Source organism: Euleptes europaea, chromosome 18 (assembly GCF_029931775.1).
Source record: "Euleptes europaea isolate rEulEur1 chromosome 18, rEulEur1.hap1, whole genome shotgun sequence".
Lineage (NCBI taxonomy): Eukaryota > Metazoa > Chordata > Lepidosauria > Squamata > Sphaerodactylidae > Euleptes > Euleptes europaea.
Window position 1 is genome coordinate 4,796,524 of NC_079329.1, and position 22,431 is coordinate 4,818,954.

General features: G+C 43.6%; 2 protein-coding genes across 2 annotated transcripts; both read left to right on the forward strand.

Annotated features, from left to right (window-relative positions):
• The first annotated feature begins 2,597 nt into the window (after positions 1 to 2,597).
• Positions 2,598 to 7,986, forward strand: LOC130489913 (vomeronasal type-2 receptor 26-like). The gene is made up of 5 exons (XM_056863701.1): positions 2,598 to 2,888; positions 3,552 to 4,421; positions 4,864 to 5,091; positions 5,996 to 6,122; positions 7,076 to 7,986. The coding sequence occupies exons 1-5, from the start codon at positions 2,598 to 2,600 to the stop codon at positions 7,984 to 7,986; spliced, it is 2,427 nt and encodes an 808-aa protein (XP_056719679.1).
• Positions 7,987 to 12,806: 4,820 nt separating this feature from the next.
• Positions 12,807 to 16,880, forward strand: LOC130489914 (vomeronasal type-2 receptor 26-like). Its single transcript, XM_056863702.1, has 4 exons — positions 12,807 to 13,607; positions 13,851 to 14,078; positions 14,693 to 14,819; positions 15,979 to 16,880. Exons 1-4 carry the CDS (start codon positions 12,807 to 12,809, stop codon positions 16,878 to 16,880), a joined length of 2,058 nt encoding a protein of 685 aa, XP_056719680.1.
• The last annotated feature ends 5,551 nt before the right edge of the window (positions 16,881 to 22,431 follow it).

Consider the following 22,431-nt stretch of genomic DNA (forward strand, 5'->3'; position numbering starts at 1 on the left):
CCACTTATGGTGACCCCAGTAAGGAAATCAGAAAACAAATGAGAAACAGAAGTGGTTATCCATTTCTTTGTTCTGCAGTTTCGTCCTTGTGGTTCCCCATCTAAGTAGTTACCCTGCTTAGCTTCTGAGATATGATTAGTCTATACTGTATGGTGCCTCATCACAATGCTGAGATACAAATGCCATATACATAAGGCATCTGGAGACATCAGGGAACAGGTTCAAATAGCTGTCAATGTGTCACAGAGGTGTAATAACCCTTGACAGTTTGACTAGTTATATCAGGCTCCTCTTTCCTGCAGATCAGAGGGTCTTAAAAGGGGTAACCCCCAGGTTAGAGCCCTCTATGCTGTTAGCTCAGGGTAGGGTTCCCAGAGCCCTCTTCGCCCCCAGTTGGAGATATTTGGGGTGGAGCCTGAGGAGGGTGAGGTTGGGGAGAGGATGGACTTCAATGCCATAGAGACCAATTGCCAAAGCGTTCATTTTCTCCAGGGGAACTGATTTCTGTTGACTGGAGATAAGGTGTAATTCCAGGAGTTCCCCAGGTCCCACCTGGAGGCTGGCATCCCTCGCTGTATGTTGTTCCACTTAGGACCACAGGAGGCTAGTGGTCAGGTGGAAGGGACACATGTTTGCTAGCCATGCTGCCAGCCAGAGCTCCAACTCTGCAGAGATAATGATCTCCCCATTGTATTGTCCAGATCACTGTAATTTCCTTCCCTGAGCAGGTGCAGTGGTAATCAGCAGGTGCTGGGGGTGGGGGGGAATCAGCAAAGATGTCTGAAAGGAAATGATAAAATCCTTCTGTGTCACTGAGAGCTGGAAGAAGAGGGGAAAGGCAGGCCGGAGTCCGTCACTTTGATCACTGATTTTCATGTGTTCGATTTTGCTTTGATGAACTCGCCTGGAAACCAAACTTTGTGCCATCTCTGCTAGCATTCAAGGCAGGCATTTGTACCTGCACGGAGCATGGCTTTAACATGAATACACTTCCCTTTCAGAAAGGCATCGGGCAGCTGTCATCCAAAGCTGCCTGTTATGCCGTAGTTTGGCACAGGAGATCCTGTGCCTGGACAGAAGCTTCACCCCCCAGGATGGTGAGGCTGCTGCTGCTGCTCTCTCTCCTGCTTCCGGTGGTGTGCAAAGTAAATGCTTTCCAGTGCCCCGCCAATGATCCCCTTCCTATTCCATATAAATGGTACCAATCGGGGGACCTTCTCATTGGTGGGATCGCTTCTCAGATCTTCCCCACTTTTTCTAGATTTCGCTTCAACTCAAATCCTTCGAATAATGCATATCAAGTTCCACAGTAAGGCATTTTCCCTCCATCCTGCAACCTGTGATCCTGGGCAGAGTGTAATCACTATTTTTACATGTCAGGTGCTCAAATATGGATCTGAATGATTATTTCCCCAACACTTCTCCTCCTTCCCAGTATCTGTTGAGACCTTGAGTGTTCTGTGCTAGTTGCATTACTGGTCGGTTTTCGTCTCCCATCCTTGTGTGTGTGTGTGTGTGTGTTTGTGTGTGTGTGTGTGTTTGTTTACCTCGGAAAGCACAGATGAGGGAAGAAATAGTTACTGTGTTTATCCCACAATGTGCTTCAGTGAGAGCCAGCATGGTGTGGTGGTTATGAGCGGTGGTCTGGAGCAGAGGACTCTAATCTGGAGAGCCGGGTTTGCTTCCCAGCTCCTCCACATGAAGCCTGCAGGGTGACCTTGGGCTTCTCACAGCTCTCTTAGAGCTCTCTCAGCCCCACCTACCTCACAGGGGTCTGTTGTGAGGAGGGGATGGGAAGGCGATTGTAAGCCAGTTTGATTCTTCCTTAAGTGACAGAGGAAGTCGGCATATAAAAACCAACTCTTCTTCTTCTTCTTCTTCTTCTTCTTCTTCTTCTTCTTCTTCTTCTTCTTCTTCTTCTTCTTCTTCTTCTTCTTCTTCTGCTCTGAATATGCCTCATCAGATAATGTATGTCACACAGCAGGCTGCAGATGACTAGATTCCTTAGGGATCATGTGTGTGCATTTATATGTGGAGACAGGTTGTGGCGGTGGTGGAAAGTGCTGCCATGTTGCAGCCGACTTATGGAGACATTGTAGGGTTTTCAAGGCCAGAGATGTTCAGAAGTGGTTTGCCGTGTCTTGCTTCTGCATTGTGACTCTGGACTTCTTTGGTGGTCTCTCTTTCAAGTACTAACCAGGGCTGACCCTGGTTCACTTCCAACATCTGATGAGATCAGGCTAGCCTTGGACATCAAGGTCAGGGCAGAGACGAGATGTATCCACTCCCTGTCTTTGCTTTACCAGGTGCAAGCACAATAGCATAAGTATTGTCTCTGTTAAATAGGGACAGTGGAACTATATTTTGCAGTTAGAGGGTTAATGCTCCATGAATAACCAAGTATTGGTTCTTCAGTGCATCATCAGTCTTATGTGAAAGATAAAAATGTTATTTACCTTTGAAATATTTCTTTAAGAAAAGCATATTTGCATTCTTTGGCAACAAAATCAGAGCCAGGGGTGACCTGAATAGCAGTCAAAATGACTTTGAGCATTTCAGAATCCTCCAACTGAAGAGCCTTTAACTCTCATTACAGAATGGTGACCAAGTTCTACCAGCACATCCTAGCTATGGCATTTGCTATCAGTGAAATCAACGAGAATCCCAAGATCTTGGCCAACGTCACTCTTGGGTCTCACATTTTGGACAGCTACTATGATGTGAGGTTGACTTACTGTAGCACTCTGGGCCTGCTTTTCAAATCACAGAGGTTCATACCCAACTACAAATGTGAAACCCAGAAAAACCTTGTAGCCATCATCGGAGGACTCGATTCTGAGACCTCCTTCCACATGGCAGACATCTTAGGTCTTTACAAGACTCCACAGGTAGGCTGTGTACATGTATGTTGAGGCATGAGTAATTTTACAAATTGTGATTCTTGGGAGTGGTCCTTTAGTTTAGAAGAAGGAAAGGTATGACCAACTACAAAAAATAAAGCTTACTTTTTAAAACGAAAGTCAAATTGAAAGTTGCTTGCAATATTTGTGCATGGAGGGAGGCAGAAAATACAGGGTAGTTGCAATGGTATTTGATATTTCTGCCCCATGATAATTTCTGAGAAATTGTATCATATTAACATCACTTGAGAAAATTTAGCCATGCCACCCTTGACTTTAATGTCGGAGAAAGCTGAACATTGTCTCAGTAACATTAACTCCATAAGCAGGCCCAGTCAAACAGTTCATATATGTACCAAATCAGACCATTAGTCCATCTAGTTATTGTCTAATGATGTTGTTATGGGGAAGGGAATTTCTTTTTCCTGAATTCCATGTATGTACCAAGCCAAACCATTGGTCCACCTAGCTATTTTCTACCATTACTGGCACTGCATCTCAAGAATCTCAGGCAAATAAATTATTTCCCTTTACCATATATCATTTACCTGGAGATGTCACAGATTGCACCTGGGACAATAACAGCTCAGCCAGAGAGGTCCCACCCCTTCTCCTAGCTGCTCTCTAAAATATTTCTATATTTCTTCTTAGCTCTCATATGGTTCCTTTGCCACTGAGGAGATGGTGATGGCAAAGTTCCCTTTCTTTTACCGCACAGTCCCAAATGAATCCCATCAGTATATGGGGATTATCCAGTTGCTTCTCCATTTTGGATGGACATGGATTGGGCTCTTAGCTGTGGATGACGAGAGTGGAGAACGTTTCCTAAAGAACGTAGAACCATTGCTTTCCAAATATGGCATCTGTTTGGCCGTCACATTTAGAATCCCAAAGCAAATCAACTGGGAAAATACGGATGATCTTCTGCGTATTTTTTCAAATCGTCATAAATTCTTTAAAGATAACAAAGTCAATACATTCATCTTCTATGGAGATTCTATGTCTATTGCATCATTCAATTCTATTACAATTTTAGCAGATTCCAAATTTAAGGGAAATATATTATTTAGGAAGGTGTGGATTATGACAGGCCAGATTGATTTTGCAGCAACAGGCCTTCAAATAGCCCTTCAAATAGATTTCCAGTTTTTCCAGGGTGCCATTTCCTTCACGGTCCATTCCAATGAGATTCCAGGGTTCCAGAAATTTCTCCAGAATGTAAAGCCCTATCAATCACAAGGTGATGATTTTCTCAAGGAATTCTGGGAGCAAGCTTTCACCTGCCCACTTCCAGAACCCCAACAACCTGTGAATGTTGGGAAGACATGTTCAGGGGAAGAGAGGCTAGAAGACGTCCTTGGGCATGTTTTTGAAATGCACACTACTGGGGATGGCTACAGTATCTATAATGCTGTCTACGCCGTGGCACATGCATTGCATTCCCTGTATGCATCTAAATCTAGCCACAGTTCAACGATGGGTACTAAAACGGTTGAACTTCAAGATCTCCATCCTTGGCAGGTAATGCCCTCACATGAAATGGTATTATTGTCATGAATAGATTAGTACAAGGCGAGACACCATCCATCTTTGCCCCACATGATGAGTACTACCTGAAATGGAGGTCCTTTCCTTTTATCCCTTAGAAGCTCCTTGATCAATTGATCTTGAGCAGCATATATCTAGTGTTGGAGGGATATAAGGACTGAAACAAATCTCGCCACTGACAATGTAGCCTTGGAGGTTTCCTCATTATTTGTTTACTTTGTTTTGAGTGTGTCCCCTTTTCTTGTTATACTTGGAAGATGAAGGAAGTTATCTGTAACTTTTTAGCAGTCATCCACTGCAAAATACCAGCACTTGTCCCTAGATGGAATCATATCAAAGACCAACCATGAAGGTGTTAGGGAATCTCAGTATAAATAATCCAATATCCTGTTGTTGTTTCTTTAACTTCAACCAGCTCCACCCATTTCTTCAAGGTCTTTCATTTAACAATTCAGCTGGAGAAATGATATCATTCAATGATAACAAGGAAATGGAAGGCGGATTTGACCTCATAAACCTGGTTATGTTCCCAAACAATTCTTTCCTCAAAGTGAGAGTTGGAAGGGTGGATCCCAGTGCTTCTAAAGGAGAAAACTTCAGCATCCATGAGGAGATGATTGTGTGGCAATCCCGTTTTGACCAGGTGTGGATTCCCAGGTATCTTTGGAGAGAACTCCATTCTCCAGTCTCGAGGACAGTAGACTAGCAGTGCAATCCTTAACAGAGTTATACCCATGGAAAGCAAGGGGCTTAGAAGGGTTAACTCTGCTTACAGTGGCCCCAGAAGTGACTACTAGAGGGCCAGATAGTTCTTTTACTGATATTATTATAGTTCATCAGTCTCTATAGTGAATCATTATCGGCAATCACATTAAAAAGCCAAAGAAAGATGTTTCCCCCCCACGTTTGATTTGAAAAACACTCAGTGATCAGGCTATTGTTTGGTACTGTACAGAGGGATTCTGTTGTCCCTGTGCTTTGGGCTGGCCATTTCTTTCTGTGCTCAGTTCAGAGCCTTGCTTCTTTAAAGACCCAAGCAGATTGGGGCTGGGCACTTGAAGAAAGACCTCTTCCCATATGATCAAGCTCAGCTGTTATGACCCTGTTCTCAATCCCTGCTCTCTGGGCCTCTGCCTGCAAAGTATGGTGAGAGGTGATCAAGCAGGGCTTTTTCAGTGGTGGCACCTTGCATTTGGAGTGCCCTAACCCTTGAGGCTCCACAGACCTTACTGTCCTTTGGGCGGTCTCTTCCCTATCAGTTTAATTCTGCTTCTAGTCTGAGGACTATTCTATGTGTATCATTTTTGGCTGCTGATGTGGTTTATGTGGAATTTATGCCCTGACTTGTTTTTATGGCTTGCCAATTGTTAGTCCTTTTATGCTTTATTTTTAATGTGTTTATTGTGTTTTCTTGCGGACCCCCTCGAACAAGTTCCTGGTGAGGCAGGGCATACATTTTCTAACTAAATATTTATATGAGCAATTCATTGCTTCCCATATGAAATCCCATATGAAACCCCTTTCATGTTTTTCATGTTTATGGATAGATGGTGCCCCTCTCTGTATGCAACAGCCCCTGTTACCCTGGAAATTTGAAGAAAAAGAAAGAAGGGAATAAATTTTGCTGCTACGATTGTGAGGAATGTCCAGAAGGCAAGATTTCAGACAAGAAGGGTAGGTGATGTGGTGCACCTGAGTTCAGAGTTAATTCAGCTGTAACTTACCTCAGAGCACCTGTAATGGCTTTGAATCCTTGTAGCCTGAGCCACCCTGTACAAATATCATATGGATAAAAAGTTTTGGGAGGGAGATGGCTAAATGGAATGAGAAGTTTGTCAGATCATACATTATTCTGGACAAATAAGACAAATGTGAAGTTCTGAAAAAGATATTTACAAAACAGAATTAAGAGCTAGCAACCTGTCTGCATTTACCTACTAGTACAGAAGAGATGGTCAAATGAGTACCCAGCTTGCTTGGGGGTAAAGGGAAGATGACTGGAGAAGGCACTGGCAAACCACCCCACAAACAAAGTCTGTCTAGGAAGCGTCGGGATGTGATGTCACCCAATGGGTCAGGAATGACCCAGTGCTTGCACAGGGGACCTTTACCTTTACAGAAGAGATTATTTATAGCTATTTTCTACTCATACTGAAGAGATGATTTATAGCTTTAGTTATTAACTGATCTACTGGTGTTGCATGATTGAAGAGATATCCACCACACATAGAAGAACAAGCACAAGCATAAGGACTTGATTCTATGCCAGTAGAATTATTGATTGTAACTTTGCATGTAATTTAGCCAGCATATATAGGTAGTCATAAAGTTTTGTACATGATATATTAAATCCATGAGTATATGTCCCTGAGCCACATACTTTTGTATTTTGTGGTATTTAAAAATATGCCGATTAATTCATTGAGGGCAAAGGCATTATGTCTGGCCAAAAAGGAAAGTCTTCTAAAGGTTGGAATGGTTAAGAATTCAAGATAATCTGGGAGCACTGGAAAAGATGGGATGCTTTGTACCGAGAAGGAGGGGTATTGCTTCTCGGCCTTTTGGCTAAGGTCAGGTGTAGTGTGTATTTGTAATAATATGCCTCATCTGCTTTTCCCCCACCCTAGACATGGATGATTGCTTCAAATGCCCAGAAGATCAATATCCAAATAAGGACCATGATCAATGTATTCCCAAGAAAATAAGCTATCTGTCATATCAAGACCCCATAGGGATCGCCTTGGCTTCAATGGCTCTTTCTTCATCTTTGATGACTGCTTTGGTGTTAGGAGTTTTCATTAAGCACAGTGATACCCCCATAGTCAAAGCAAACAACCGGGATATCACCTACACACTCCTGGTCTCCCTCCTACTCTGCTTCCTTTCATCTTTACTATTTCTCGGGCAGCCTAGCAAGGTTACTTGCTTTCTTCGACAATCTGCTTTTGGCATTATCTTCTCAGTGGCTGTTTCTTGTGTCTTGGCTAAAACCATCACAGTGTATATAGCTTTCATGGCCACCAAACCAGGGCCTAGCATGAGGAAGTGGGTGGGGGAAAGTCTGACCAACTCCATTGTCCTTTCCTGTTCCCTTCTTCAAGGCGCCATTTGTACAATGTGGATAGTCAAATCTCCCCCATTCCCAGCTATGAATAAAGAATCAGTGGCGGGACAGATTGTACTAGAATGCAATGAAGGCTTTGTTGTGATGTTTTATATTGTACTGGGCTACATGGGACTTCTCTCCCTCATCAGCTTGACCATGGCCTTCCTAGCCAGGAAACTGCCAGATAGTTTCAACGAAGCCAAGTTCATAACCTTCAGCATGCTGATCTTTTGTAGTGTTTGGTTGTCCTTTGTTCCAACCTACCTGAGCACCAAAGGGAAATACATGGTGGCCGTGGAGATCTTCTCTATCTTGGCATCCAGTGCTGGGTTACTGGCTTGTATTTTTTCACCCAAATGCTTCATCATTCTTCTGCGGCCTGAGCTGAACAACAGAGAGCAACTAATGTGGAAGAAAACATCAAGAATCTGACTGTCTTGTATTTATTTCTTCTGTGATGTCTACAGAATGGAAACAGTGCAACTAGTGTGACACTCAGTTTTGCCAAATCCATGTTGTTTGTTTTGGGTCTTTAGGGCTCATATTGAAAGGAAACAAAACTAATATGTGACAAATGTTTATGGATGACTATTGAACCTGAGATTATATACTGACTTGTCAGAAAATTGTTTAGTTGGAGTATTGTTCTGAAATTATATATTTTATGCTATAATGATTTCCTAGCCGACTGTGTCTGATCACCATATAAATTTATTTATTTTCTTAGAAATCATGTTATGTACTGTACTTGTATATTGACATTTACTGAGAAAGGATTGAAAGGACAGTGAAGGGACAACAGTTGATCATGTGTCCTAATACATTCTAGAAATGATATATCGGAAAGATTATTTGGGGCATTTGCCAAGGTACCATGTTAATGTCATTCTTGGGCAGCCTGAGTAGTACAGTTTAGACTAGGAGCTAAGCAGGGTCAGATAGGACACCACTAGGGAAGACTGAGGTTGCTATGTGGTAGAAGGCAATGATAAACCACTTCTGTTTTTCTCTTGCCTGGAACACCCTGTGGATGAGATAAGCATATATTGGTTGCAACTTGACACCCTCTTCTTCTTTTTTGTGTCTGGAAATATTAATGGTCACCCCACCTAAAAAAGAAAAGAAAAGGTATTGCAGAGCTTGAGAAGGTGCAGAAAAGAGAAACCGAAATGATCAGGGGTCTAGAGCAACTGCCCTATGAAGAGCAGTTAAAACGCTTAGGGCTGTTTGGCTTGGAAAGAAGACAGTTAAGGGGAGACATGATAGAGGTCTTTAAAATTATGCATGGTATGGTGAGAGTGGACAGGGAGAAGCTTTTCTCCCTCTCTCATAATGCCAGAACATGGGGTCATCTGCTGGAGCTGGTGGGTGAGAGATTCAAAACAGACAAAAGGAAGTATTTATTCACACAACAGATAAGTAAATTGTGGAACTTCCAGCCCCAGGAGGTGGTGATGACTTGGAAGGCTTTAAGAGGGGAGTGGACATGCTCTTGGAGGATATGGCTATCCATGGCTACTAGTCAAAATGAATACTAGTCATGGTGCATATAGGATCAGAGGAGCATGCTCATTATATTAGGTGCATTGGAACACAGCCAGGATAATGCTGCTGCAGTTTGTAGACTTCCTAGAGGCCCCTGGTTGGCCGCTGTGTAAACAGACTGCTGGGCTTGATAGGACTTGGTCTGATCCAGCAGGGCTTTTCTTATGTCCTTATGTTCTTATATACTGAAGGCCCCCCATTTCTGGCCTCAGGAAACAAGTGCAGTTCTTGTTCAAACAGATATATATTTATGGCCTCTGATTTGCAGTTTGGATTTATCTCCTCTCCCAGTCCCCCCTCTCCACTTCTTAGAATGAAGTAATAAAGAACCTGGAGGAGTAGAGCTTTATGGAAGTCACCCAGCAGACTTCATGTGTGGGAGTAGGGAAACAGACCCCTAAACATGTTTGCCACCAAGGTAACAACTCAGAGCTCAAACTCTGATGATGTAATTATCTCTCCCTGCAATTATCCACTCCACTGCCATTCCCCCTCCACAACCAAGGTGGAGTCTGTATTAGTAAGCAAGTCTGAAAGAAGCGATAAATGCGCTCCCCCTTATGCTGTTCAAAAATGGGCACAGGAGACAGGTTGAAGGCCCTGTGAGAGCTGTCCTTTCGTGCTTGAGTTGGACCAGTCAGCCTTGAGACTGGTGCATGCGAGGCCCCCATTCTCTTTCAAGGCCTGTGTGTTTGCTACTGGCTCACTGGCAGAAATAAGGCTGGTGTATTGCTCCGTAAGGGACCTATTGGTCTAGGCAGCTGGCATTTGAGGCAGAACAGACACAACAGATTCTGTATCCAGAGAGGTCTGCTGGTTGGATGGAAAAGCTGGTGATCTTGCTGCTTTGGTTGCCTCCCATGGCAAGTAAAGTAGAGGCCGGGAAGTGTCTTATGAGGGATCCCCTCCCAGTTCCACACGGCTTCTATCAGTCCGGGGATGTCCTTGTTGGTGGGATTGTTTCTCAGATTGTTTATCCTCTTCACACATTTCTTTTCAAAGGGCATCCCTCAAATGGCCTGTTTGACTTTCCCGAGTAAGGATTTCTGTGTCCTTCTTGAATGAGCCTGATCAGATTTTTAGAAACTTAGCAATTGTTCTTGACAGTCTTAGGTTGGTCAAAGTGTTTGCTGTGCTTAGCATATGTATAGTGTTTCTTCTCCCAGAATGAGAGCTCTTTCTTTTTTGAAGGCTGGAATAAAGTAGGGACAGGAAAGAGAAACAGACAGCCAGACAGACAGAGACACAGAGAGAGACACACACAGAGATTTTACTGCCCTGTGCCAATTACACCACATTTGGAGTCAATTAGATGCATGCAAGTACTACAGAATGCAAACCTGCAAGAGTGTAAAAGACTATAAAATAAAGGGAACAGGAATCTCTTTCAAAATACAAAATATATTAAACATTGCGAAATATAATAGTGTGGGGAAATATGTGGAAAATACACATTTTTAAAACAGAAATTATCTGCACATTAAATTTTAAACATACTGAAAAGTTATTATCATATCCCTGCATATGCATACTTTTAGAAAGAAAATAATATTAATGTTATTATGTGTTGCTTGAATCCTCAGCAGTTTATAAAATTAGGCAAGGGGTAGAGGAAGCAGCTTTCCCCCCTTTCTTTCTCCCATAATTCGTGAAGTTGAGAGCACCTAATTAAGTTGATGGGCAATAAATTAAGGATGGGAAAAGGAAGGAGAATTTCATTCAACAAGTAATCAATGGGGGAATTCAGTGGTGGTGGAGGGGTTGTGGCTCAGTGGCAGAGCATCTGCTTGGCATGCAGAAGGTCCCAGGTTCAATTCCCAGCATCTCCAATCAAAAGGATCAGGTAGAAGGTGATGGGAAAGACCTCTTCCTGAGACCCTGGAGAGCCACTGCCAATCTGAGTAGACAGTACTGACTGATGGACCAAGGGTCTGATTCAGTTGAAGGCAGCTTCATGTGTTCATGTGGGATGGTAACAAGCATTTATAGCTTTAAAAGGAGTAGACAATTTCATGGAGGAAATATCAGTGGCTATTATGCATAGTGGTGACTAAAGGGAACCTCCACATTCAAAGGCAGTAAAACTTTAAATACCAGTGCTAGGATTCAAGATCAGTAGAAGGCCTCGGTCTCTGTGCCTTGTTTTTGGGTCTTCAGGGCAAGTGGTTGGTTTCAAGTTAAGTGAGGATGAGTGGGCACTTGGCTCTTGTGTTCCTCTGTGTTAAAGATCCTGTTGTTCCATACCTGAGGCCCATGAAACCAAAACCTCCAAGAGAGAAATGTCTGCATCTTATTCACTATACATGCATGAACCACAAGTCATGCATTGCACGATGTGCTGTAGCTGCTTAGCTACTTCTAAACTCTTGGAGACATATTGTCAGACATTATGTTACACAATATTGATCTTCTTGTGTATGCAAAAGAAGAATCTGTTTATTAGCTTAGAAAATAATATAAATAGTAATTACTTTACACAGATGTAATTAAAGAGCAGGCAGAATTCTTATAAATAATTGAAGATTTTTCCCATTAAAGAGCATGCAATTGTGTTTCTAGCATGCTGCCTAAGTTCTACCAGCATGTCCTGGCCTTGGTGTTTGCCGTAGATGAGATCAACCAGAATCCCAAGATTTTGCCCAATGTAACTCTTGGGTTCCACATCTGTGACAGCTACTACAGCATCCAAATGACCTATCGTACTACACTGGATCTCCTATTTAAATTGCGCAGATATTTCCCCAACTATGAATGTGATATCCCGAAAAATGTAATGGCTGTCATTGGGGGACTTAGCTCTGACATCTCCTTCCGTATGGCAGATATCTTGGGTCTTTACAAGATACCACAGGTAAGGTTTGTGCATGGAGTGTTTTAAAATTACACTTTCCTCTCAGGGAGTTATTTTGAGATTCAGAAGGAGGGAGAGGTAAGTAGGCAGGGACAAATGTAATACAGCCTGATGCATTAGAGAGAGAAAAAGACATGGAAGAGTTGCTTCAGCATGGTGTAGTGGTTAAGAGCGGTGGTTTGGAGCAGTGGACTCTGATATGGAGAACTGGGTTTGATTCCCCACTCCTCCACATGAGCGGTGGATGCTATTCCAGTGAACTGGATTTGTTTCCCCATTTCTACATATGAAGCCAGCTCGGTGACCCTGGGCTAGTCACATTCTCTCAGCCCCACCTATCTCACAGGGTGTCTGTTGTGGGGAGAGGAAGGGAAGGTGATTGTAAACCAGTTTGATTCTTCCTCAAGTGGTAGAGAAAGTCAGCAGATTAAAAAATCAACTTCTTCTGTCAGAAAGAATAGCAAGTACTTCGTCTTGAGAGAGGTCTTGTTAGAAATGCTGTTCTCTTGATCATTTGGCAACTATTGGATGGTATTGCCATGCCTTGAGAAAACTCAGTGAGAAAAGTCTTTGACATGGATGCTTGGTTACCCACTTTGGTTTGTAGCACATTCACTTGTTCCCATATTCAAATATCGAAGGAAGAAACCTCAGTGATAGCATAGTTGACTTTGTGATTAACTCTGGGCAACTCTGACATTTCTTTGGCAAACCTTGACAGCATAAACAGTCAGAGGCACATACAGACATGGATCTCTATAAATTCTTACAATAGCTGTGCATTTCCTTTTAGCTCACCTACGGATCATTTGCCCAAGAGAAGAGTGAGACGAAACAGTCCCTGTCCTTTTACCGCATGGTCCCAAATGAAGCCCATCAATACGTGGGTATTATCAAACTGCTTCAGCATTTTGGATGGACCTGGGTCGGGCTCTTTGCTGTGGATGATGACAGTGGAGACCATTTCTTACAGGACATGGAGCTGCTCTTTCCCCAGTATGGAATCTGTTCAGCTTTTACAGAAAGAATCCCAAACCAAGTCAATTGGGATACCATACACGACATTAATAACATTATGTCAAATATGTATCTGCCTTTCAGGGATAGAAAAGTTGGCACATTTATCTTTTATGGAGAATCCAGGACAATAATATCTTTTAATAGTGTTATGTTTCTAGCAGATCCTGACTATAAAGAAAACATGTCATGGAGAAAGGTGTGGATTATGACGGCCCAAGTTGATTTTGCCTTAACAGGCCTCCAGCGGGCCTGGGATTTCCAGTTCTTCCAAGGTGCACTTTCCTTTCGGATTCACTCAAATGAGCTTTTAGGGTTCCACGACTTTCTTAAGAAAATCAGACCGTCTTTGGAAAGAAAAGACAGTTTTCTCAAGGAGTTTTGGGAACAAGCATTCACCTGTTCATTACATGATCTCCAGGACCCGGAAAACGATGATCCACTGTGTACAGGGGAAGAGAGCCTGGCCAGCCTTCCAGGGCATGTTTTTGAAATTGGCATGAGTGGCCATAGCTACAGCATCTACAATGCGGTCTATGGCATGGCACATGCTTTGCACACCATGCGCACCTCTGTGTCCAATCACAGAGAAATAGTATGGGAGAAAAGACTGGAATTTCATGATCTCCAGCCTTGGCAGGTAAGGTCATGAATGCTCTTGCTCAACATGAGGAAACACAAATTATTAGGGAATGAATGTACACAGGATTCAATGACAAAAAAATTCTGCTGTGCTGAAAAAACATTAGCCATAGTTTGTTATTCCTCTTCAAGGACAAAATAGCTGCGTCATCCTGGAGTTCCACATGAAATGTCCTAAAGATGTTTGTAATCTCAACACCAAGACTACAATATTTTGATGCTTTCTTTTTCTTTCAACCAGCTGCACTTGTTCCTTCAACGCATTTCATTTAACAACTCAGCAGGGGAAACGCTGTCTTTTTCGGACAACAGGGAAATGGGAGATGGATTTGATATCATGAACTTGGTCACATTCCCAAACAAGACTTTTGTTAGAGTGAAAGTGGGAAGTGTGAATTCTAATGCTCCAGAAGGGCAAGTATTCATCCTTCATGGAGAAACAATTGTGTGGCAAGCAGGTTTTAACCAGGTACAGATTGTGGGGTCTTCTCAGGGGCTGCTCCATGAACTCTAATGACTAATGTGGCATCGTGGGGTCAAGGGTTTGGGTTTGAGTCAAATGGCCAATTACCCCCTCCCTCTGGACAGCTCTTCTAAAGTGAGAAGTAATACTGACGACCCCTGAAAACCCCTAGTTCCTATGCATATTAATGAGATAAGGTGGTCTCTCCCATGCCTTCATTACAATTTGCTAGGTTTAAAAAGAGTCTTTCTCTCCTGGAATAAGGATCAGGGTTGAGTTTTCAAGAGAGCCAGCATGGTATAGTGGTTAAGAGTGGTGGACTCTAATCTGGAGAACCGGGTTTGATTCCCTACTCCTACACAAGAAGCCTGCTGGGTGACCTTGAGCTAGTCACATTGCTCTCCGAACTCTCTCAGCCCAACCTACCTGACGAGGTGTCTGTTCTGGGGAGAGAAGGGAAGGAGAGCGTAAGCTGGTTTAATTCTCCTTAAAAAGGTAGAGGAAAAAACCACAACTCTTCTGCTTCTGCTTCTTCTTGGCAGTCACAAAGTTTCCTTCAACCAACAGTAAAATAATGTCTGGTTTCTCCCGCCATATTTGTTGTTGTTGTTGTTAAACAGGGGCTGCCCATGTCTGTGTGCAGTGACTACTGCCACCCTGGTTCTCAGAAGAAAAAGAAGGAGGGAGAGAAGTTTTGTTGCTATGATTGTGCTCCTTGCCCAGAAGGGGAAATTTCCAGCCACCAAGGTAGGTTGTCTATGATGCCTTCTTTGCAGACTCTCAGCACTCGACGAAGAAGAGCTGGTTTTTATATGCTGACTTTCTCCACCACTTAAGGAACAAGCAAACTGCTTTACAATCACCTTCCCCTCCCCGCAGCAGACACTCTGTCGGGGAGGTGGGGCTGAGAGAGCTCTAAGAGAACTGTGACTATCCCAAGGTCACCCAGCTGGCTTCATGTGTAGGAGTGGGGAATCAAACCCGGTTTTCCAGATTTGAGTCCACCGCTCCTAACCACTGCTCTTAACCACTACACCACACTGGCAGTAGAAATCCCTGTGCTTTGAATGGAATATCTCTGTGTAGAATTAAGTTGGAAATGCATCAGCAAGATGCCACAGGGAACACAGCGGGGTTTCATTCCAACACCTGCATACAGAGAGCCTGCAAGATCTTCAGATACTCTTCCAAAACCACTTCCATTGTGAAAGTTGCTCTTGGGATGAGCACATGAAGCTGCCTTATACTGAATCAGACCCTTGGTCCATCAAAGTCAGTATTATCTACTCAGACTGGCAGAGGCTCTCCAGGGTCTAAGGCAGAGGTCTTCCTGGGGCTTTCAAGTACCAGGGGTGGTTTTCCATTGCCTTCCTCTGCAGCGTCTTCCTTGGTGGTCTCCCATCAAAATCCCTACCCTGATTAGCTTCCAAGATCTGACAAGATTAGGCTACACCATACCATTCCACATCCCTTACACAAATAACTGGGAGATAAAATGCCAGACTACCCCTAAATCAAAGGGCAACTTCAAATCCACCTGTCATATAAACTGGATCATAAATGGACAGGAGAAAGGCAACCATGTAGCAAGGAGGAGGGATAGGTTTAGACTCCTTAAAATTGATGCTGGTAAAATATTAGGTCATTTAAGATGGATAGAATGAAGATATAGAGATCCCCAGCTTCACACCTTGCTTTGATGGAAGGGTCAGTGGCTCAATGGAAAACATCTGCCTTGCATGGAGAAGGTCCCAATTCAAACCTCAGGGGCTCCAGATAAAAGCCTGCAGGGGACATGAAGGACCTCTCTATATGGATATGTGCCCCCAATCAAAAAGTACAATGCTGACATTGAAAAACCAACAGACTGATGTTCATGTGTTCCTCTTTCTGTTTTTCCCCTCAGACATGGTTGATTGTATCAGATGCCCAGAAGATCAATATGCAAGCAAGGAGAAAGATGAATGCATCAAAAAAGTGATAACCTTCTTATCATTTGAAGAACCTCTAGGGATCAGTTTAGCTTTGCTTGCTGTTTCTTTTTTCCTGATCACAGCCTTAGTGCTAGGAGTTTTTATTAAGAACAAAGATACCCCCATAGTCAAGGCTAACAACCGGGATATCACCTACACCCTCCTCGTCTCCCTTCTGCTCTGCTTCCTCTGTTCCTTGCTATTCCTAGGGAAACCAAGCATTGTGACCTGCTTCTTGCGACAACCTGCTTTTGGCATGGTCTTCTCAGTGGCTGTTTCTTGTGTCTTGGCCAAAACCATCACAGTGATTCTAGCTTTCATGGCCACCAAACCAGGAACTGGCATGAGGAGGTGGGTGGGGAAAAGACTGGCTAACTCCATTGTCTTTTGCTGCTCCCTTCTGCAAGCCGGTATCTGTATGGTGTGGCTAGGAACCTCTCCCCCGTTCCCAGATTTAGACATGCATTCCATGGCTGATAAGATTGTAGCAGAATGTAATGAAGGGTCTGTTGTCATGTTTTATATTGTTCTGGGTTACTTGGGACTTCTGTCTCTCATAAGCTTGGCTGTAGCTTTCATAGCCAGGAAGTTGCCCGACAGTTTTAACGAGGCCAAGTTCATCACCTTCAGCATGCTGATCTTTTGCAGTGTTTGGATGTCCTTTGTTCCAACCTACCTGAGCACCAAAGGGAAATACATGGTAGCTGTGGAGATCTTCTCTATCTTGGCCTCCAGTGCTGCATTACTGGCTTGGATCTTTTCCATCAAATGCTTTATCATTCTTCTGAGACCTGAGCTGAACAGCAAAGAACAGCTAATAAGGAGAAAGAATTAAAGACATCAAATGTCCTGCTTATGGTTCCTATGCATTGGAGTGAGCTGATTATCCTAAAGGATAGCCAGTGTTGTGCTGTATATGGTATGCCAATAATGGTATTGAAATTTAGTCCAATCCCCTGTTCAATGCAGGATTGAGCTAAAGCAACCCTGAGAAATGTTCATCCAGCTACTGCTTAAAGACTACCAGGGAGGGGGAGCTCATTACCTGTGGTAATTTCTATGGAGGGGGGAAGGAATGCTTTGTCTTTGCATGCACCGTTCAGCAGATTTTAGTTAGCAAGTCAAACACCATTTTGGGAACCTGGTGGTTGGCTAATCATGGCCTTTACCTTAGAAGGCTTTAAGAATAGCCAGACCAATGAATTTGTATTTATTAATTTAAACATTCACCATGACAGACCAGAGCTAGAATGTGCGTGTTCTGAGGTATTAGGCTTCTGATTACTCTGTGTTGGGAAATCCCCAAATGGATGGTCATCACCATCTCAGCCATCTTGACTGGCTGGTATGCTGGAGCGGGGGGTGGGGGAAAGTACTGAATCAGATGGAACTAGAATGTAGTAATTCCTATGTTTTTATGTCACATGACCTGCCTCATAGGGTTGCCAACCTCCAGGTACTAGCTGGAGAGCTCCTGCTATTTCAACTGATCTCCAGCAGATAGAGATCAGTTCCCCTGGAGAAAATGGCTGCTTTGGCAATTGGCTGCTTTGGCACTGAAGTCCCTCTCCTCTCCAAACCCCAGCTTCCTCAGGCTCTGCCCCCCAAAATCTCCCGCCGGTGGTGAAGAGGGACCTGGCAACCCTACTGCCTAGTGACAGTTTATAATGGCTTTAAATAGCATTCTGTCAGAGAGTGTGCTTTGTTTATTTTTCTTTTTTTCTTTTTTTTCTTTCAATAAAATGAGTAACTTGAGTTCAGGCACGGTTTCCTCTTTTTGTGCTAAGCTTCCGCTGACTTTCTCTCACTGTGTCTCTGCGGGCACAATAATACACAGCAGTGTCAGAAGCAGTCAGAAAGTTCAACTGGAGGGAGAACTCGTTCTTGGAGGCATCGGAAGAAGCGGTCACACGGCTTTTGAGAGAATGGTTGTACCACTTTCTTCCATCGTAAGGGTACATTCCTAAAACCCATTCCAGCCCTTTTCCTGAAGGCTGGCGGATCCAGTGCCAAAGATAACTCGAATCGGAGATGGAGAAACCAGTCACTTTACAGAGCAGGCTGAGATTCTCTCCAGGCATGACAAGTCCTGGTCCAGAAGAAATGAGCTGAACATCTGAGAAGGCTCCTTGGGGGGGAAAGGTTGTAATGAATACAGCATGTTATGTAATCAGTGTATTAAGCAAATCTAATTTTTCACAAAATGTATGCTTACTTCTTGGAGCAGTCACCAAAGAAAACAGGAATAAAAGCATTAGTTTCATGATGTTAATGAAGAAATGTCCTAGATAGACTGTTTTTGGGTTAATGAGGAAATGTGGATCCTAAATCTGAGAATCCTTTTGAGGAGGGGCTCTCTGTACCACCCATATCCTAAAGGGATTTGCATGAGTCCTTCCTACAGGAACACAAAATATAAGAAGGTTGTAAGAAGCAGCCTTTAGTAGAGGTAATACTCTTGCTGAAAAGCAACAAGTGTGAAAGCTGAATTTACATGAACCAGGGATCTGATGATGATGTTGGATGATGATGATAAACTTTTATTTAAGGATTAATTCTGTAACTCTTGTTCTCTTGCACTGTTCATTGGTTGTCTTGTTCTTTCTGATTGCTGTTTGTATCCTGTAATTTGCTTTGAGTCTCAGAGCGAAAGGCAGACTGTAGAGTAAATAAAAGAGAAATAAATGAAATGTACCCTACTGAGAAATACTAACTCCCGTCCCCTTTATAAAACTGGATCTGTGAAGTTGGGGAGAGGCTGTGGCTCAGTGGCAGAGCATCTGCTTGGCGTACAGAAGGTCCCAGGCTCAATCCCTGGCATCTCCAGTTAAAGGGACTAGGCAAGTAGGTGATGTGAAAGACTTCAGCCTGAGACCCCGGAGAGCTGCCACTGGTCTGAGTAGACAATACTGACTTTGATGGACCAAGGGTCTGATTCAGTATAAGGCAGCTTCATGTGTTCATGTGTTCACACACACACACACACACACACACTCAGAAAATCCTGTTTGCACTTGCTTACTCTTACAGAGACTCGCTGACAATAAAAATTTCTCACTTTCTTCTCACTAAAAACTCTGCATTTGGCATTTTTCATTGTTGTGTCCTGTTTGTTTTCTTCCACAAAGTAAAAGTGGCTGCTTTTGCAACCCCCTATCCCTTTCATTCAGTCTGCCATTATGCATATATACTAAAACGAATGACAGGAATGCCTGCTGGGAACAATGGGAGAGGCCCAAAGGCGCATAACGGGAGCCAGGAATTCCAATTGAATTGCATAGGTTCCATTGTATTAGGTTATAGCACACAGAAGTTGCCATGAAAATGTGGAATGGATTGCAAGAAACCTGCTCTGGTCCTGGAATGACAGTCTCCAGAGTGGAATGACAACCCTTGGGAGTGGAATGGCAATCCCTGGGACCAGATAAAATGCTCTCGAATTGGAATTACAGTCCATCGATTGAAATGATGGCTCTAGAACGGGAATCATTGCTCTGAGAGCTGTCAACCCAGTTCCAGACTACTAATTCTAGTCTCCGGTGCTGTCACTCTTCTGTGGGGGTTGTCACCTGAGCCCCAGAATATTTATGCTCCTCCCAGGGGCTGTCGTTTCACTCTGGGGGGCTGTCATAACAGTTCCAGAGCACTGATGCCAGTCCCAGGGGCAGTCATTCCACACGGGGGGGGGGGGGACTGTCTTCCCAGTCCTGGACTTATGGCAACCCCCTAGGGGTTTTCAAGGCAAGAGATGAACCGAGGGGGTTTGCCATTGCCTGCCTCTGCGTGGCAACCCTAGACTTCCTTGATGGTCTTCCATCCAAGTAGAAACCGGGACCAACCCTGTTTATCTTGGTCTAGCTTGGGCCCATCTTGGTCCCTTAGAACACTTAAAAATAAGTTAGGTCCACTGGAGTCAGGCATGCTTATTTCTGAGTACAAATGCTTAAAGATGGCACGGCATATAAACCAGTACTGTATCATGCCCGCCTTCAAGCACATGGCGTCCTTTTGAGTTGTAACTTTCTTGTTGGTGTTTGCACATCATGGAAATCTGAAAGACAAGTTAACTTCACCCACTAAGGAGAAAGAGAGACTTCTGTGACCAGTTCTGGGGGAAAAATGCTTGTTACCATGGCACCATTCAGAGCTCTAACTCTGCAGAGATAATTATCTCCCCCTGGACTGAATCAAATCAATATGATTATTTAGCTGATCAAAGTACAAGTGGCTTTTCGGAAAGTGATGAAAACAGCCAATATGCAATTTTGAAAGTGTTTATTTTAAAAAGCATGCACACACACACAACCTTTTGAGAGTGGGAATAAGGGACTTGGGACTGTTGGAAGCTTGTAAATTTGATTTCTGGCATTGGGCTTTTAAAAGAGGTAAACCTTGAATTCAAGGTGTTGGAAATATCAGTTGGCATCCTGGGCACTGTGTATCAAACCCTGCTGAAGCTAAAAAGAGGGTGATATATACAGGAAGCAATCCCAGTTACACATTTGTGGAAGTAAGCCCCATTGTATAATTTGGGACTCACTTCTGAGTGGACCTGGTTTGGATAGCCTCCCACAGTCCCTTTCAAAAACCCCTACCGCCATCCTGGGCAAAGCCAGTACTGTGCATACACACAAGAGAGGCTGTCTCCAGAGGTACATGCTGCTCCCAGATGTTGGGGCTGATGGTATTGCTACTGCCTTTTGTTGCACGCAATGCCAATTCGATCAAGTGCCCCCTGAAGGATCCCCTCCCCGTTCCACATGAATGGTACCAGCCTGGTGACCTCCTCATTGGTGGGGTTGTTTCTCAGATTTTTTACCTTTTTCACACACAATCATTCAGGGACCCTCACTCTCAGGAGCTGGATGTTCCACAGTAAGAAATCTTCATTCTTCTCTTGCTGCTTGTGGCCTGTTTATACAGATGATAGGGTGTTCAGATAAAGAACATGTAGTGTCTGTCCATCCTAGGGACCCTGCTTTTTGGAATCTTATGTATTCTAACAGGCAGTTTCAAAGGGATCCCCTTTTCCGAGCAATTTTGTGACTGCAAATCAGGGGGGCTAGATACCATCAGGCATTTCTTTACCAACTGTAAAAAGTATAATGTGGCCCGAGAAAAATGGATTATTAAATATATTCAGAAATGGAGACTTACTGAAAAACAGGAACTTGTAGTTAATCTACTAGTAGACACCCACCTAAAAGTGACTCTGGCAGCAGCAATTTTATGGCTATGGAACTAAAATGATACTCCTAAATTTTAAATTGTACAACTTTCAGTGCATTCCTGAGAGGAATGCCTGCACAGGTCATAGGAGGCAGCGCGGCTGCTCTACCTTCAAAGGAGGTTTCGCCCCCCTGAAACCTCCCCATAGCGTAAAAAATCCGTGCAACCCTTCATAGGATTATTAAATTTATTCAGAAATAGAGACTTACTGAAAAACAGGAACTTGTAGTTTTACGCCGGTGGGATGCCGGTGGAAAGCCCTGTTGGCATCTTGGGACATCCCACAGCATTCTGGGGCGTCCTGGGACAGCTGGCATTCGAGCCACTAATGCCGGCATAAGTTGCTTGGACGCCAACGGGGGCCCCTGACCACCGCCACAGCGCCTTCCTGGCCTCCTAAGGGCTTTCTCCCTTCAGGCTCAGGAATGCGCTGTAAGTCTATTTATAATTTTAATGATATTTTATGGCCTTTTATGCAGGGACATTTCCCCACAGTCACCCTCACCGACTGCTTTGGGCTTCCTTTTGATTATGCATGCCTTTTCTGCCCATCAGAGGCTGCCTTGCTTCCCCTGCACATTTTGCCTACATTTTCCAGATTCTGGCTAAAACAGCATCTGGAAAACATGGTGGGGAAACGTCTCTGCATAAAAGGCCTATGAAAGCTGTAAAGGTAATTCCTATATTTGAGCCTGTATATTTAATTATTATGTTGTTTTTTTAATGTACTTTTTCTGATGCTCATGACTGATTGGTCTATCAGCATTAAATAAAAGAACTCTAAATCTCTAGAATCTTATGTATTGTGCTTGGTTTGCAGTAAATACGGGCTTCGGACTGGTCTTCATTTTAGTGTGTGTTGGAAAGAGTTGTTTCTTTAGTTGCACCCAGTTTGCAGGTCATTAGAGATGTGCAGGTTCTATGCTGTGCTCATTTTTGAGGGTATACAATTCAACATTCCAAAAGACAAAGAACTCCTCTCCTTCAGAAGGTTGTGGGGAGGGAAAGAGGCACTGGACAGCCCGATCTCATCAAATCTTTGAAGCTAAGCAAGGTCAGTACTTGGATGGGAGACCACCAAGGAAGACTCTGCAGAGAAAGACAATGGCAAATCACCCCCAGTTCTCACTTGCCTTGCTGCGGTTGCCATAAGTTGG